This window comes from Panicum virgatum, chromosome 4K (genome assembly GCF_016808335.1).
Source record: "Panicum virgatum strain AP13 chromosome 4K, P.virgatum_v5, whole genome shotgun sequence".
In the NCBI taxonomy this organism is placed as follows: Eukaryota; Viridiplantae; Streptophyta; class Magnoliopsida; order Poales; family Poaceae; genus Panicum; species Panicum virgatum.
Window position 1 is genome coordinate 27052562 of NC_053139.1, and position 18365 is coordinate 27070926.

General features: G+C 53.2%; 2 protein-coding genes across 2 annotated transcripts; both read right to left on the reverse strand.

The window, feature by feature from the left end:
* Positions 1-12207: 12207 nt before the first annotated feature.
* On the reverse strand, positions 12208-12528 carry LOC120702055. Its single transcript, XM_039985829.1, has one exon. It carries the CDS (start codon positions 12526-12528, stop codon positions 12208-12210), a length of 321 nt encoding a protein of 106 aa, XP_039841763.1.
* Positions 12529-17798: 5270 nt separating this feature from the next.
* Positions 17799-18137, reverse strand: LOC120702056. The gene has a single exon (XM_039985830.1). It carries the CDS (start codon positions 18135-18137, stop codon positions 17799-17801), a length of 339 nt encoding a protein of 112 aa, XP_039841764.1.
* Between the last annotated feature and the right edge of the window lie 228 nt (positions 18138-18365).

An 18365-nucleotide genomic window follows, 5' to 3' on the forward strand; every position in this document is an offset into this window, starting at 1 on the left:
ATAACTTAGTAGTTTAAATTTGTTTAGAGAAAATCACTCTTATGCTAAAGTTAACTAATTAATAAAATAAGTTAGATCGTTGGGGGGTAAAACAATTCACTCTATCCTCTCTACCTTATCATGCCTTGAGTTTCCTCGGTCTTGTTTGTTGAGAAGAAGGATAATACGAAGAGGATATGATATCCAGGGATTCACTGGCAAGGACATCACCGACGAGGACGTCGGTTTCTGTAAGGGGGTAGGGATGTGACACCCCGGGCTACAGATAGTACAAGAGAAGTTGAAAATCTCTCAGACGAAACAGAAGAATTATGCTCTAGTTCCTTTTTCCCGGATTTATGTGACATTTATCTGGAGTTATCAGCAGTAATGCTTGAGCAGTGTGATCTAAATAGGATAGAACCTTAAATAATGGGATTTTTCTCTCTTCCTTGACCTTACCCATCTGTGTTTTCTTTTGCCCCAGCTCAGATGTCGGCAGAACAAAAAGACCTTGGAGACAGTGCAATGGGTGATGGTGAGAAAACTTGCCAGTGTTGCCAATTCTATGGTGTTCCTTGTCGTCAAGTTCGTGCAACTGAAGATGAAGCTACAACTAGGAGGAACCAGAGGTTGTTCTCCAGAACAAAGAGAAAGAGGTCTCATCAAGAGCAGCTAGCAGAAGATTCCCTTTTCCTCGACGGTCCATCGGTCGATGAGCTACAGATCATCCAGAAGAGAAATGATCCTGAGTGCTCTAGAGATACACAGGTTAAGAACCAAGCACTCTATGATTATGTTGATGGGTTGACTATCACTATGAATGTGATCCAGCCACACGGCCGCAAGGAGTCCAAGGAGCAAGCAGCAGAAATAATGCAAGATGTGAAGATAAGTTCACAGGGAGGTCAACCAAGTAGCGCCATTCACCGCCACCGCATGTGCTACAAATGCGGGCAAAAAGGTCATTATGCTAAAAGTTGTCCAGCACCTCAGGCTCCACGGCAGGCAGGACAGCAGGGGCGCCCAGCCCAACCCAGGGCGCCACGACAGGGGAAGGTGAACCACGTGACGGCCGAGTCAGCAGCCGAGGCTCCTAACGTGGTTATTGGTACATTCATGGTCAACTCTTATCCAGCTACGGTGCTTTTCGATACCGGTGCTACTCATTCTTTCATTTCCAAGTCATTTGCTGAGCAGCATCGTATACCAGTTTCTTGTATGAGGACAACTATGGTAGTTACCTCACCTGGGGGCCAGATACACACATGCTCTATATGCTCGAGAGTTAGTATTGTCATAAGGGGGGCAGAATTCCGCACTGGTTTGATCGTCATTGATTCCTCAGAGATAGATGCGATTTTGGGCATGGAGACCCTTACCAGATGGGGAGTCCGTATTGATTGTGCTCAGCGGACAGTTCACTTGTCAGTATCCGATGGCCAAGAGGTGATAGTCAGTGCTACAGAGCCTTCTAGTTTTCTTCATCAGATGGAGACTAGACCCACGTTTGGTATTCGCGTGGTGTCTGAATTCCCGGATGTCTTTCCGGAGGACTTGCCAGAAGAAGGAAGAGGAGTTGATGAAGACCTATCCGGATCTCTTTGCTAGCCAGTCCAGAATCTCGGGACGAGATTCCTGTAAGGGGGTAGGATTTGTAACACCCTAATTTAATTTTCCAATTTAATAATAAATTTAATTGGCTTTATTTAAATTTCTAAGTTTATTGTGATTAGTTGGCATTAAATCTAATTGTTCCTTAAATAATTAAAATCCATCTTAGGTTTAAATCCTTGTTGTTGCATTCATGCTGGAGCATCTTTTCTTTTGATTGGGTGGTTAGGTTTTGAATTCAAATTTATTTGAATTCAAGTAGGGGAGTTTGGTTAGAATTTAGAAAGGAAAAGGAATAGAAAAGGAAAGAGATTAGAAAAGGGACCCAAACCCCTAAACCCACACCCAGGGAGCCCTCTACTCAACCCAAAACCCAGTCCAACCCGAAACCAAAACCCAGCCCAGTCCGGCCCATCACTTGCCCCTTCCCTTTTTCCCGAGCCCAGCCTAAGGCGGCCCAGCGCTCTCCCACCTCCCTCTCTCGCGCAGGCCCAGCTCACTCTCCCCGCGCGGCCCACCCACGCAGCAGCAAACCCCGGCCGACCCTACCTCACCCCGCTCGGCCTGTTACAGCCCGCTGCAGCGCGCCCGAGTCCACGCCTCCACCCGCTCGCGACCCAACCGCACCTCACCGCGCTGGCCCAGCCTCCCACGCCCGCGCTCGCTCGTCCGCGTCCCCACCACTGCGTTCCACTGACAGGCCAACCCCACGGGTCAGACCCGTCGTCCCCGCAGCGCTCGCCCGCGCAACGGCCGCGGCGCCCGCCCGAGATTCTCGCGGGTTTCCTTCCCAATCCGAACCCCGAAATCACCGGCGCCCCTCCTTTTAAACTGCCCTGTGATCCCCCCTGCACCCCATCCACTCCCCTCGCCGCCCGCAACCCTAGCGCATCGCCCCTCCGAGCTCCGAGCGGAGCAGAGCCCCCACGCCGCCGGTAAGCGCCTCCGTCACCGCATTTCTCCGCCGCCGGCGACCCAGAGCCCTCCCTGACCCCCGTATCCTTCCCACAGGATCGCTTTGGGTCAAGCCGTGCCCAGAGAGCCCCTGCGCCGACCTCGTCACCGTGCTCGTTCCCGCGCCGCCGGCCGCCGTCGACGCCAACGGACCCTGCACGCCCGCGCAACCCGATTCGAGCCTCGGTGAGCACCGCCCGGACCTCCTCTTTCTTTTGCACGAGTCGTCATAGCCCGAGACCCACGACAGAGCCCTGGCACCGCACGCCGGCGGCCTAGCGCCGCCGCTCCACGCCGTGCACCCTGCTCCATCCCCCGCAGCACCTTGCCTTCCACTCCAGTGGATTGCGCATGCCTCCCTCATTCCCCACGGCCAAACCGGGGCCCAAACCGAGTCCAGCAGCCCCAGTTTTCCCTACTCCGGCGACCCCTCCGCCGCGGAGCAGAGCTCCGGCGACGGCGCCGCCGCGCCCCGCGCCCCCTTTGCCCTGGACCGCTAGATCCTGAATCAACGCGCATGATTAGGACTTGAGCCGATCCAATCTGGACCGCCAGATCGCGATCCAGCGGCCGATATCTGAGGATACCGGTTCGGCCTGGTTTAATTGCTAAAGAGCCCCTGCACTTTTTGTTATTCAAACCCGCCGTCCAGCCTGGTAGTTTTTGCGAGTTAGACCTTGGAGTTAGTGTTTATTTACATTTTAACCCTCGGTTTTAGCAGAGAAGCCCCTGAACCCTGTTTTTATTACAAATAAGCCCCTAGAACTTGTTTTTGGCCTAGTTTATGCGTTTTAGCTCCGTTTTTAGCGTTCTTTATGTCCACGCGATCGTTGTAACGCGTAGAACAATATTAGAGTAGTTTAGTGTGCTGTTTTTATGTATTGATGTACTGTTTCTTAGTTTTTATTAGTGATTGCTTGTATGCTTATTATCGTGCATTGTTTTGGCCATGTGTTCGTGAGTAGACGTTGATCCATCTGAGGAGCCCCAGTACCAGTACCCGGAGCACCCGTCTTCTGACCACTTTGAGCAGCAGCAGGAGCAGTACGAGGAAGGCAAGTATAACATTAACAACCCATCACTTTTAAATACAATTTCATACTGCATTTAATACTGTATGCCTATAAGGACTTTCCTAGCCACTGTATATCCTTTATATATATCCTTGGGTTTCATTTTGGTTAGTTGTGCTAGGTTGCTGCGCTACAACACACCCTGGTCCTTTTTAATTAATTTGACTAATGGTTTACTTGAATTTAATTCTGAGAGTGGCACTCTGTGTGGCTTGAGTGGCTCACTTCTCGTTAAAACTGGTTTTGTTAGAAACATGGTTTAGGGGGCCAGCACGGTGCTTACTGCCTGGTTGGCCACTCTCCATAAGGACCGGTTCATAGAGCGACAACCTGGGACAACAGCGCTACCACAAGGCTAGAATGGGATAGACTTGGCTTACTAATTAGGTCTTTTTGGTTTGGAGTAACTTACCTGCGGGGCAAGAGTAGTAAGCTTCAATGGTCCCTGCTCCTCCGGCTGGTCTGTGCTTGGATTGCGCTCCTGTGCTTGTACCCCCGGAGGTGGGCCCCATCGTCGCTGACCTATCTCTCGCGGTTACGCCTTACCAACGAGATTCTTTGTAACGGCCTCGTAGTGAGTCGCTAGCCATCTCACCTAAGGAAGTGTGATGAACAACTGGCGTAGCTCACGACTTGTGGGTAAAGATGTGCAACCTCTGCAGAGTGTAAAACTGGTATACTAGCCGTGCTCACGGTTATGAGCGGCCCAGATCCTCCTTTTGATTAGTGAAGTTATCTCCTTCCGACGAGGGAGGTGCTTCTCGGGGTTTACCTTGGTGGCTTGGTTTTGGCTTGGTTTCTCAGTAGTGACATGATTAAACCTGATTAATTACTATGTAACTGGGTTAATGGTAATTCATCAACTCGTAGTAAATAGCTTTAATAAAATCTTGCCAACACTTAAAAGCTAATGCAGTTGAGTCAGCCAACCTTAGAGCCTCATAGTTTGTGTTATACTTGTTGAGTACAAGTTGTGTACTCACCCTTGCCTCTTCTCTACTTTTTCCTCTTGGCTACCCTACTGCTGCTCAGTTCCTGCCGACACGAGGGAGTTCGTCCAGCGCTACCAGGACTACGAGGACTTCTAGGTGTTCGTCTCCCAGTCGACGTCCCTGTGGCGCCCTGTTTCAGCTTCGGAGAGCTTTTATCGTATTTTGTACTTCGCTTCCGCTGTATCAGACATTTTGTCATTAATGTAATAAATAACATTCGTATTCGCTTTATTATGTCTTTTTACGTGATATGTGCTATGATATACTGTTCATTCTGTTGTATATACGTGTGACTTGATCCTGGCACGTATATGATTGCTCGGTTTATGTTCTTTTATAAACCGGGTGTTACAGCCTCGGCCGCTGACTCGGCCGTCACGTGGTTCACTCTGCCCTGAAGTGGCGCCCTGGGCTGAGCTGGGCGCCCCTGCTGTCCCGCCTGCGCTTTCCGGGAGCAAGCGTTGGCGTAGTGCCCTGGCTGGCCGCAGTGAAAGCAGGTGCGAGGAGGTCCCTGAGCCTGCTGTCCAGTAGGAGCTGCCGGACGTGGAGCCTGCGGTGCCGGTGGAGCAGCACGAGCCGGAGGTGCCGGTAACCTCTGGCCCTGCCCCGCCTGCTGCTGCTGTCGAGGCGGGTACTGCTGCGGTGGCCTCTGCTGGTACTGCTGAGGAGGCCGGTACTGAGGCGGCTGGTACTGCTGAGGCTGCTGGAGTCGGGGACGAGTGTTGCTGCCGGTAGCAACGGGGACAACCTTCCTCTTCTTGTCCTCCATCTCCAGGTGCTTGCGCTCAGTGTTGAGCGCGCTGTCAACCAGATGGTTGAAGTCGTCGAAGCGGAGGTTGAGCAGCGCGTACTGGAGGTAGTCCTCAAGACCCTCCATGAAGTGCTCCTGCTTCTTGCGGTCATCCGCAACATCGGCAGGGGCGTAGCGAGCCAGCTGAAGAAAACGATCACGATACTCCGTGACCGACATAGTTCCCTGAAGTGACAAAGACGGATAGATATCGAATGATTAACTCAAGATTCATAAGGATAGAACAAGGGGCATTAGCTCAAAAGAAACCGCCGAATGATTATATTTAAGATTACCTGCTTCAGTGCAAGGAACTCCTTCTGCTTCATCTTCATAACGCCCGCGGGGACGTTGTGGCTGCGGAAACGCTCCCTGAACTGGAGCCAAGTGAGAGCCTCGCAGTCGTGAACTGGGTGGAACTCCCACCAGTCCAAAGCTGCCCCTCGCAGCTGTCCTGCTGCGTACAGAACTCGCTCCCGATCATCGCACTGGGCGATGTCCAGCTGACGCTCCACTGCACGGAGCCAGTCGTCCGCCTGAAGAGGGTCGGACGTGTGAGAAAACGTCGGCGGGTGACCCCTCAGGAACTCAGCATGCCTGTCGCGAGGCTGCGGCGGAGGAGGAGGCGGAGGCTGAGTGTGAGCCTGCTGAAGAGCCTGAACCGTGTTGTTCAGGGTAGCCATCATCTGCATCTGGAGCTGGAAGTACTGCTCCGGAGTCAAAGGCGGCGGCATCGGGATCCCGGTACCCTGGTTGTTCTGACCCTGGTTGTTCTGCCCCTGCTGGTCAGAACCACGCCTGGTGTTCACCATCTGATTTTGGACAAAAGAGTTCACGAGTAAGGATATTGCAGGAATAAATTCAGATGGATATGATAACTCTTTGCGGAAAAAGACTCAGCCATGATAAAGTAGACAGGATAGAGTGGACTGTTGTACCCCCAACGATCTAACTCATTTTATTAATTAGTTAACTTTAACATCTGAGTGATTTTCTTTAAACAAATTTAAACTACTAAGCTATGCAATCATTCAAAAATCCAAATCAAACATGTAGCATAATAACAAGCAGACAATTTTCACGACTTAGCCGAGTTTAGTATATGACTCGACTAACACAACGCGTCGCGGATCGTGCTACCGTAATATTATAAAAGGGTCACCTAGCTAATACTCATGGTGGTCAGATGACTGATTCAGGCCCAAAATCTACGGAAACTATTCTTCAGAGAGAAAATCAAGGCAAGACGGGTAAAAGTCATAAAAGTCAAGGGGTATAATAGTAAAATAGTTTCAGCAGGCAAGGATTGGTGAGAAGAAGTCCTAAAACTCGACCAGTTCTATCTAGGCTTCGTCCTACAGTCGATATGGCTCTGATACCACTCTGTAACACCCGGTTTATAAAAGAACATAAACCGAGCAATCATATACGTGCCAGGATCAAGTCACACATATATACAACAGAATGAACAGTATATCACAGCACATATCACGAATAAGACATAATAAATCGAAATACGAATGTTATTTATTACATTAATGACAAAAAATGTCTGATACAGCGGAAGCGAAGTACAAAATACGATAAAAGCTCTCCGAAGCTGAAGCAGGGCGCCACAGGGACGTCGACTGGGAGATGAACGCCTAGAAGTCCTCGTAGTCCTGGTAGCGATGAGCGAACTCCCTCGTGTCGGCAGGAACTGAGCAGCAGTAGCGTAGCCAAGAGGAAAAAGTAGAGAAGAGGCAAGAGTGAGTACACAACTTGTACTCAACAAGTATAACACAAACTATGAGGCTCTAAGGTTGGCTGACTCAACTGCATTAGCTTTTAAGTGTTGGCAAGATTTTATTAAAGCTATTAACTACGAGTTGATGAATTACCATAAACCCAGTTACATAGTAATTAATCAAGATTAAACATGTTACTACTGAGAAACCAAACCAAAGCCACCAAGGTAACCCCGAGAAGCACCTCCCTCGTCGGAAGGAGATAACTCCACTAATCAAAAGGAGGATCTGGGCCGCTCATAACCGTGAGCACGGCTAGTATACCAGTTTTACACTCTGCAGAGGTTGCACATCTTTACCCACAAGTCGTGAGCTACGCTAGAGGTTCATCACACTTCCTTAGGTGAGATGACTAGCGACTCACTACGAGGCCATTACAAAGAATCTCGTTGGTAAGGCGTAACCGCGAGAGTTAGGTCAGCGACGATGGGGCCCACCTCCGGGGGTACAAGCACAGGAGCGCAATCCAAGCACAGACCAAGCCGGAGGAGCAGGGACCATTGAAGCTTACTACTCTTGCCCCGCAGGTAAGTTTCTCCAAACAAAAAAGACCTAATTAGTAAGCCAAGTCTATCCCATTCTAGCCTTGTGGTAGCGCTGTTGTCCCAGGTTGTCGCTCTATGAACCGGTCCTTATGGAGAGTGGCCAACCAGGCAGTAAGCACCGTGCTGGCCCCCTAAACCATGTTTCTATCAAACCAATTTTAACGAGAAGTGAGCCACTCAAGCCACACAGAGTGCCACTCTCAGAATTAAATTCAAGTAAACCATTAGTCAAATTAATTAAAAAGGATCAGAGTGTGTTATAGCGCAGCAACCTAGCACAACTAACCAAAAATGCAACCCAAAGGTATATATAAAGGACATAAAGTGGCTAGGAAGGTCCTTATAGGCATACAGAATTAAATGCAGTATGTAAATGTATTTAAAAGTGATGGGTCGTTCATGTTACACTTGCCTTCCTCGTACTGATCTGGCTGCTGCTCAAACTGCTCTGAAGACGGCTGCTCTAGGTACTGGTACTGGGGCTCCTCAGACGGATCAACGTCTACTCACGAACACATGGCTAAAACATTGCACGAAATAAGCATACAAGCAAACACTTAACAAAAGCTAAGAAACAGTACATCAATACATAAAAACAGCACACTAAACTACTCTAATACTGTTCTACGCATTACAACGATCGCGTGGACATAAAGAACACCTAAATCGGAGCTAAAACGCATTTTCTAGGCTAAAAACAAGTTCTAGGGGCTTATTTGTAATAAAAACAGGGTTCCAGGGGCTTTTCTGCTAAAACCGAGGACTAAAACGTAATTAAACTATAGATCCAGGGTCTGACACGTAAAGCTGCCAAGGGTGGACGGCGGGTTCAATTTTAAAGAAGTTCAGGGGGCTGCGCGTTAAATCCAGGACTTAAATCTAATTAGTTTTAAACTCAGGTGTACCGCGGGTTGATTACCCAAAAGGACAGGGGCTCTTTAGCAAGTTTTCCAGGCCGAACCGGTACCTTCAGATCAGGACCGTTGGATCCAGATCTGGCGGCTTAGATCTATATGTGGCACGATCTAATCGCGGATGTCCGTGAGGGATCGGACGGCCAGGACTGGCTGGGCGCGCGGGACGGCGGCGCAGGACACCGGCAACCTTGCTCCGCGGCGGAGCTTCGCCGGAGCACGCCGAACTTGGCCGTCCGGGGCTAGATTCGACTCGATCTTGGCCTGGGATGGAGTACGCGGCATGCGTAATCCACCTGGACCTCGTGCGCGGGGCGGGGAGGCCTGCAGGGGGCTTGCCACGGCGAGGCTGGGGTGTGGGCGGCGGTGGAATGCCGGCGTGAGGTGTTCTAGGACCTAGGGTGCACGACAAGGCCTACAAGCTAGCGCAAACGGTAGGGAAGACTGTGCTGGTGCTCACCAGGGGCACGGGGCGGCGGATTCGGCGCGCAGGGTGGTCGTCGAGGAGGAATCGCGGCGGCGCAGGGGTGGGTCGGCGGCGCCCCTCCACGAAGAATTCCGTGCGCAGCGGGGCCGAGGACGGGGAAGGAGGGGTCGACGGCGCTCCTGACTCCAGGGTGAAGTCGTGGCGTCGACTCGCGGAGGCGGAGCGGCGGCGGATGTGCGTGCCCCCGGCGGCGCAGGCTCTCTGCTCCGACTCCGGGAACGCGGGCGGCACGGCTAGGGCTTTGGGGTGGCGGCGCTAGTGGAATAGGATGCGGGGGGGGGGGTCTTTGGGGTGCTAATTATAGGGCGGCGGCCAACCTAGGTGTGCGCGCCCGGTTTGGAAGGCCGGCGAGATCCCAGGCGGGGGTCGCGGGCGGGCGTTGCGGGAGGAGGAGGACGGCCCTGACGCGTGGGGTCGGCCTGTCAGTGGGGCGACGCGCGTGAGCGGCGGGGCAGTGGGCGCACGCTGGCAGGCGGGCCCGGGCGAGTGCGAGGTGAGAGGCGGGCGCGCTGGCGTGGGCCTGGTGACGCGGCTGAGCGAGCGTGCTGGGCCGGCGGATTGGGCTGGGCTCGGGAGAAAGGAAGTGGGCAGCGGGGAGAGGCTGGGTCGGCCCAAGCGCGGGAAAGGGAGAAGGAGTTGGGTTGGGCCCGGTTAGTGTGGGGTTTGGGTTTGAATTTTTTGGGTTCCTTTCCTTTTCCATTTCTTTTTCCTTTCTAAATCTAATTCAAACAAAGTTTGAATTCAAATATGAATTTGAATTCAAACCACACTCAAATAAAAGTATGCACCAGCATGAATGCAACACAAATTTTTAAACTTAGACAAATTTTTAATTACTTGTGAAACAAAATTAGATTAAATGCAAGGCTAAACACAATAAACCTTAGAAATTTAAATAAAGCCAATTAAATTTTTTGATAATTGCTGAAATTTAAATTAGGGTGTTACAACCGCCAAGCCTGCTCAGGGATACCCTTAGCAGTAGGGTTTGTAGGTAGGGATCGACTACTCTAAAACTCGATGGTACAAGGAATACAAAGATTTAGACAGGTTCGGGCCGCGAGTTTGCGTAATACCCTACGTCCTGTGTGCTTTGTATTGCCTTAGGTGTTGGTGATTGTTTGGAGGGGGTCCCTGCCCGCCCTTATATATCCGGGGGGACAGGGTTACATGGAAAGTCCTAGCCGAGTACAGTTGGAGTCCTACTGCAACACAATCGGGTAGTTTCCTTTGTACTGCAGCTAGTTCTATGCCTATTCGGGTAGTTACAAAAGAGGTAAGGTACATCCATGAGCTATCCCTTACTTTAGAACATTCTATGTCTATAAGCAGTCCCGCAGTCCCGGGTCTGATAGGGATGGCGCCGGACACCTCGGACCTCACCTGGGCCGACTACCTCGCCGACACCCGGCCGATCGCGGAGCGCGTGGAGGCCGACCTCAACCTGTAACTATAGAAGCTAGGGGTAAAATGGTCAGCGGGTGGCCAAAGAACAATATTTATTTTGTATGTAAATAAATTTGCATGTGCTTGTGTTGAATTCCGCAATCCGAGTCGCTGCTGAGTTGGCCGAGTAGTTAGGAAAAGACGGCCATGCGATGTGCCTTTACTTGCCGGGTTGAGAGCTGGTCATCAAGCGCGTGGGTGGTAGAAGGTGGCGCAGGGTGGTTCCATGACTAGCAGGGTTGTGCTCGCAACGGCTGGTTACGTTGGGGGTGTCTGCGCTGGACAGACTTGGGCGAGTCGGACTGGCCGAGCCCAGCCCCCGAGTGTGAAAGACGAGTCGGGCTGACCGACACACAGCCCCCGAGTGTGTTGGACAAGTCGGGGAGAAATAAGTACAAGTAACTGAAGACTTTGAACTTTATTAATAACAGATGAGTGGAGTACATAGCTTTTTTTTCTCTTCTACGGATAGAAGCAACGAAGATGTTCGATGTTCCATGGGTTGCCCACGTCCGTTCCGTCTTCGTGCTGCAGCCTGTAGGTTCCTAGGACAACTACACTGCTGATGATGAAAGGGCCTTCCCATGGGGAAGTTAGCTTGCCTCCGGGGGACTGGACCCGTCGGAGTACCAGGTCGCCGACGTTGAAGTCGCGCTGCTGGACACTTTTGTCGAGATAACGACGAAGTTGTTGCTCGTACCGGGCGTGTTGGAGGGCTGCCGTTAAATAGTGCTCCTCGGCCGAGTCAAGATCTATTCGCCGAGTTGTCTCGGCCTCACCTTTGTCGTAGTTCTGGGTGTGCGGAGCACCAAAGGCGATATCCGTCGGGAGGATAGCCTCAGAACCGTAGACCATGAAGAAGGGGGAGTAGCCGGTTGTCCGACTCCTTTGCGTGCGCTGCCCCCATACTACTCTGGGTAGTTCTTTGATCCTTTTGGAGCCGTATTTTTCGATCGGGTCGAAAATCCTGGCTTTGAGCCCCTGAAGGATCAAGCCGTTGGCGCGCACCACCTGGCCGTTTCACCTAGGGTGAGCCACAGAGGCGTAGTACACATCGATGCAGCTCTCCTGGCAGAAGTCCCAGAATTCTGATCCGGTGAAGGAGGAGCCCAAATCTATGATGATCCGATTGGGCACTCCGAACCTGTGCGTTATTTCTTCGATGAACTCGGCTGCCTTAGCTGCTGACGTGGATGAGACCGGCTTGACCTCGATCCACTTGGTGAATTTGTCGATGGCGACGAATATATGAGTGTAGCTGCCTTGTGCCGCCTTGAGTGGTCCCACTGAGTTGAATCCCCAATAGGCGAATGGCTAGGATGGAGGGATCGTCCGCAGGGCCTGAGCCGGGATTTGTTGCTGCTTGGAGAAGAACTGGCATCCTGGGCATCGTCTGACGATGACCTGGGCGTCGGCCAGGGCCGTCGGTTAGTAGAAGCCTGATCTGAAGGCTTTTCCAACCAGGGTTGACGCCCCCGCGTGGTTTCCGTAGATTCCCGAGTGGATCTCGTCGAGGAGTCGGACTCCGTCTTGCTGGGAGATGCACTTGGAAAGGGTTCCTGAGGTGGCCGATTGCCTAAACAACTCGGTTTCGATAACAAAGTAGTTTGCGGCTCGGCGGGCGAGTCACTCGTGCTCCTTGTCCTTCGGGTAGGACTTGTTGTTGATGATGAAGTTGAGTATCGGGGCACGCCAATCTGGATCGGCGACCGGTACTTCCTGGCCTAGGGCTGGCGCTAGGTCAGGCTTGGTGGGAGGCTCCTCCTCGATCTTAATAGTGGGGGAGTTGAGAGCCTGCACGAAGACACCATCCGGGATGAGTGCCCGCTTGGAGCCCATCTTGGAGAGTACATCGGCTGCCACGTTGTAGTCCCGAAGGACATGGTGGAATTCCAGGCCGTAGAAGTGGGCCATGAGCTTCCGTATCGCCTTGCAGTAGGCATCCATCTTCTCCTGAGTGCAGTCCCAATCCTTGTTGACTTACTGGATGACGACTTTGGAGTCGCCGTAGGCGAGTAGCCTCTTGATGCCGAGTCAACCCGTGATTCTGAGACCGTGGATGAGGGCCTCATATTCGGCCGCATTGTTTGTGGCCTAGAAGAGTAGCTGCAGCACATACTTTAGCTGCTCACCTCTTGGGGAGATGAAGAGGATGCCTGCACCGGTGTCATCGTGGTTGAGGGCGGCGTCGAAGTACATGACCCAGTGCTCGGGTCGTTCGTCGGGTGGAGGATCCTGGATCTCTGTCCACTCGGCGATGAAGTCGGCCAGGGCTTGTGACTTGATAGTGGAGCGAGGGAGGAACTCGATGGATAGGGCCCCAAGTTCCACCGACCTCTTGACGAACCGGCCGTTGCCGTCTCCGTTATGGAGTAAGTCGCCGAGTGGGAAGGAGGAGACCACCTTGACGTTGTGCGCCTGGAAGTAGTGGCGCAGCTTCCTTGACATGATGAGGATCGCGTAGAGGAGCTTCTGCACCTGGGGGTAGCGTAGCTTGGACTCGACGAGTACTTCACTGACAAAGTAGACGGGTCGTTGTACCTTGTAGACATGGCCTGGCTCGTCTCGTTTGACGACCAGAGCGGTGCTGACCACGTGCGTTGTTGCCGCGATGTAGAGGAGTAGCGTCTCCCCATCTTCTGGAGCTATGAGGATGGGTGGAGTTGTGAGGAAGTCTTTGAGCTACTGTTAGGCTATGGCAGCTTCCTCATACCACTCGAACTTGTCCGACTTCCTGAGAAGTTTGAAGAAGGGCAGGCCCTTGTCGCAGAGTCGGCTGATGAACCGGCTCAGGGCCGTCATGCAGCCTGTAAGCTTCATCAAGTCCTTGTTGCACCTGGATGGCTTCATGAACCTGATAGCGTTGATCTTCATCGGGTTAGCTTCGATGCCCCGGCTGCTTACGATGAAGCTGAGTAGCTTCCCGGCCGGGACGCCAAACACGCACTTGGTGGGGTCCAGCTTCCATTTGAATCTCCTGAGATTTTCAAATGTTTCTTGGAGGTCAGTGATGAACTGATCATTGGACCTTGTTTTGATGACGACGTCATCTACATAGGTCTCGGCGTTGTGACCAGTCTTCCCCTGGAGGCTTTTCTGGATGGCCTTCTGGTAGGTAGCACCTGCGTTCTCGAGGCCGAACGTCATGGTGTTGTAGCAGTGCACCCCAAAGGGCATGATGAAGGATGTCTTCTCTTGATCCGACTTCTTCAGGGCGATCTAGTGGTATCCTAAGTAGCAGTCAAGAAAAGAGAGGAGCGCGCACCCGGCTGTTGAGTCAACAACCTGGTCGATGCGCAGGAGAGGGAAGGGGTCCATAGGGCAGTGCTTGTTGAGATCTGTATAGTCGACACACATTCTCGATGCGCAGGAGAGGGAAGGGGTACAACCTGTTTGATAGCCACTCTGGATGTGTGACTTCTCAGATAAAACCAGCGGCTAGGAGCCGGGTTACTTCTACTCTAATAGCCTCCTTCCGATCTTGAGCGATGCGACGCAGCCATTGCTTGACAGGCCGTGCCTTCTCGTTGAGATCTAAGGAGTGCTCAGCCTCCTTCCTCGGTACACCTGGCATGTCAGAGGGCTTCCATGCGAAGATGTCCCGGTTGGCACGGAGCAAGGAGGTGAACGCGAGTTCCTATGCGGAGTCGAGGTCGGCCCCGATCATGGCAGTCTTGTCGGGGTGGTTGTCGCTGAGGACGATCGCCTTTGTCTGGCTGTTAGGGTGCAACTGGGACTCTGGCACCGAGTTGTTGGAGGGTTTCTAGAGCTGATCCATCGTGAGGGCCTTTGCCGCTTGGGCGACCAAAGCCTGGTTGTTGCTTCTCTCCATGGCTTCTGCGGCGTTGATGTTCTCCGTCTCGCAGGAGTGAGACGTCTGGATGTCACCGCAGATGGAGAGGACTCCGTTCGGAGCCGGTATCTTCAGGAGAAGATACGTGTGGTCCGGGATCGCCATAAACTTGGCGAGAGCTGGTCTCCCAAGTATGGCGTGGTAGGAGGTCTCAAATAGCGCCACCTCGAAGATGGTGGACTCCGTGCGGTAGTTGTCCCGAGTGTCGAAGGTGACCTGGAGGGTGACCTTACCGACCGGAGTCGAGCCGGCACCCGGGATGATGCCGTAGAAGGCCTGGTCTGAAGGGACCAGCTTGGTCAAGTCGAACCCATGTCCTCTAGGGTCTTGGCGAAGATAATGTTGAGAGCGCTGCCTCCATCGATGAAGACCCTAGCCAGACGGATCTGGCAAATCACCAAATTTACCACAAGGGGGTAAGCACCCGACCAGTGAAGTGGCTCAACCGGGTGCCTGAACACCGAGTTAATGTCATGGTTGAGCAGCTTGATGTTGCGCCGGCAAGACAGTACGCTGGAGCCTCCAAAGATGATGTTGACCACCCGTTCCTCCTCCTGAAAGGTCCCGGGTGATCTGTTGCCTTGCTAATTTTCCTCGTCTCGCCTGGGCAAGCGGTTCCTGCAGTCGCGGCCGCGGGAGCTTCTGGAGCTACCCGGCCTTTCGTGGTTGTCTAGCCTTGGACGCTTGGGCTCCTCTGGGACGACGCTGTTGGAAAGGGCGCGGCACTCGCTCGCCGTGTGGTTGGCGTCCTTGTGCCAGGGGCACTTGGCATCAAGAAGCCTATCAAGCTCCTCCTGGTCGAGGGAGGTGCGCGGCTGAGGCCGATCGGCGACGGCGACGGTGTTGTCGGGGACGCGCTTGCACTCGCGAGCCTTGGATGAGCCGAGTCATCATCCCTTTGGCGAGGACAATCTAGGGGGTCGCGCCGGTCCTTGTGGCAGCGGTGTGCACGCTCGGCGTCTTCCATGTCGGCGTGCTTGTTGACGACGGCCATCATGTCAGAGACGGTCTTGGGATTGCTTTCAAACATCTTCCTCCATAGTTCGATGCTATGGAGGCGTTGGTGGAAGTGGTAGATCACATCCCTGTCATCAACTTCGGTAATCGTGTTACAGTTAGCAAAGTACCTTTTAATGTAGTCACACAAGGACTCGGAAGGGCGCTGCGTAACACTGCCCAGATCCCATCTGGTTTTGGGGCCCGGGCAGGCTGCCTGGTAGTATTGGACAAAGGCGGTGCAGAGATCCTGCCAGCAGTTGATCGAGCCGACAGGAAGGGATTCGAGCCAGTTCTGTGCTTGATGGCTCATCATCACCGGGAAGTACGCCGCAATGATGTCATTGTTGCCATTCGCAGCTCGGACGGCGATGGAGTAGGTGCGCAGCCACGTCTTGGGGTTGGATTCTCCATCGAACTTCTTGATGCCGACCGGCTTGAAGGTCGCGGGCCACTAGATGGCTCGTAACCTGTCGAAGAAGGCGGAGAAGCCGTCAAGGTCATCCGCCGGGTTGTAGTCGTTGTCGCGGGGTCGACGATCATGATTGTTGCGGTTGGTGCCACATGCACCATGCTCCTCATCGTAGCGGCGATGTCATTCCCGCTCGGCGTCGTCCTGCTCACGATGACGATTGTTGATGCGGGGTCGAAGATTGCGGTGGCCAAGGCGATCACGGAGATCTGGCTGGTTGACCTCCTCGTCGCGGCGGTGGGGCGCACCGAGCGGTTGGAGCTCGATTGCGCCCGGTAGTTGGTCTACTCCCTCCTTTGGCCCTGAGCCTGGGTTGCTGCAATGTGGGGACAATTGCGAGCTTTTTCGATCTCAGGGGTTTGGGGAAGGCCTTCGAATACCTGAAGAATGGCGGCCATGTTGGCAGATGGCGTGGCAAAGACTTGATGGCCGCCGTTGTCCAAGACGAACTCATTTTTGAGGTTCCTGGGCCTCGGTGGAGATGGACACCTCCGTCCAACTCGTAGGTTGCGACGCTCGGCGTTTTCGAGATCTTCCTTGGCCTGAAGGATGACGGCCTCGTTGGCTCGACGATCGGTGCAGAGGCCGTTGCGGTGAAGACGCTGCGCCCGCTGTTGATCGTCCTCACCGGTGAACGACTCGGAGTCTAGCGAGACGACCGCAATCTGGTGCCGGCCGTCGAGGTTGCTGCGGTTGGGCAGGAGGGTGAAGACAGCGACTTGATATCTAGCCTCAAGAGATGAGGGCGGATCAGATTGGATCTGCTCCGAGGCGGACTGATCCATCTCGGTGATGCGCAGGTTGCCCATGCGTACTCGGACCTGATCCGAGTAGACCGCAGAGTTGTTGCGGAGCCCATATGGCACGACAACCGAGTCACCTGGACAACCCAGCACGCTCTCGGCGAGTTGAATGCACTCGGCAAGGGATTTGGTAACACGATCTATTCCGGAGATTAGATAAGTATTGGGGATGACTGGACGACGCGTTGCCCTGGGACGAACAATCGGAGGATCGTTGATGTCGAGTTCGGAAACTCGACGAACGATGGAACTCTGTGCTGCTAGATTGGATCTGACGCTTGTAGAATTGCCTCTATCGGTGATTGAGGGGCTGGTGGGTGGGTTCCGGGGAACCGTAGTTTCCGGGAAACTAACGAAGGTGAAGGCGAATCCGGCGGCGGCCTCCATCTGGATGCTGACGTTGGCGGAGAAGAAGACGTCGGATCTTGATGCCATCGAGCTCGCTGTAAGGACTCCTGAGAAATCTCCCCTACCTTGCGCGCCCACTGTCGGATTGCTTATCCGGCAAGTCCACCAGGGGTATGCCCGGCGTTAGATGTATAGGTGAAGGGGGGATTCCGGAGCCAAGAACTAGATGGTTGCGGGATGACGCTACGGTTTAGACAGGTTCGGGACGCTTGGGAGCGTAATACCCTACGTCCTGTGTTGTGTATATTGTATGAGATGTGATGATGAGTTAATGATGAGATGCGTTCTATGGGTCCCCTCACGGCGCCTTTATAGGCCAGGTGCCGTGGGTTACAAGTAAGGGAGGATATATACTCAGGTTGTTACATGGAATCAGGTCAATTGAGATATCTGGATATCCGAAATTCATATCCGCGCCTTGATCCTAATCCTCGGAGGAACCTTCCGACGTCCACCAGAGTGCCTATCCGCTGGGTAGTCGTGCAGAGTGGTCCTAGCCGAGTAGGTACCCAGTCGGGAGATAACTACTCGGCTGGGAGGTATCCGGATGTACATCCGCCACTGACCGTGATTGGAAACGGTGGAGGACCAAGTCCCTGACTTGGATGGTTCTTGGTTGTACGTGGCACAGGTGGTAGGGGCGGAGAGTTTGTTGATAGCAAGTTGCTTTCAGTACTGCCCGGCATCAGACTTCCTCGAGGTAGAGGACGTCTTGCTGCCACCGCGCATCTTGATCTTCTTCTTGGCAAGCCCTGACGTGGGGGCTTCCAAAAGTCACTTCGGCCGGGAGGACTGCTTCAGCTCCGTACACCAAAAAGAATGGTGTTTCTCCGGTTGCACGGCTCGGGGTGGTCCTGTTAGCCCAGACGACTGTAGGGAGCTCATCAACCCACCCAAAGCTATGCTTACTCAGCTCGTCGTACGTCCTGGTCTTCAAGCCCTTGAGGATTTCTGCGTTGGCCCTCTCTGCCTGGCGGTTGCTTTGTGGATGAGCAACAAAGGCGAAGCACAGCTTGATGCCCATGTTGTCGCAGTAATCCCCAAAGAGCGCACTGGTGAATTGGGTCCTTGTTGTCGGTCAAAACCCACCGGCTAGTAGCGACAGGTAACACGAAGAGCCGGGAGGCTATCGGGGCGCAAAAACTGCTTCAATTAGATCTAGCTAATCCAATCCACGACGGTAAAAGTTTCACTGCTAGATCGGAACATCCTACACATAGTTAGGCCTAACGAGCGTAATAGATAACCAAAC

Bases quoted from the DNA above. Each gene is read 5' to 3' on its own strand.
- LOC120702055 (XM_039985829.1), bottom strand. From the start codon at position 12,528: ATGGATGCCTACTGCAAGGCGATACGGAAGCTCATGGCCCACTTCTAC.
- LOC120702056 (XM_039985830.1), bottom strand. From the start codon at position 18,137: ATGGGCATCAAGCTGTGCTTCGCCTTTGTTGCTCATCCACAAAGCAAC.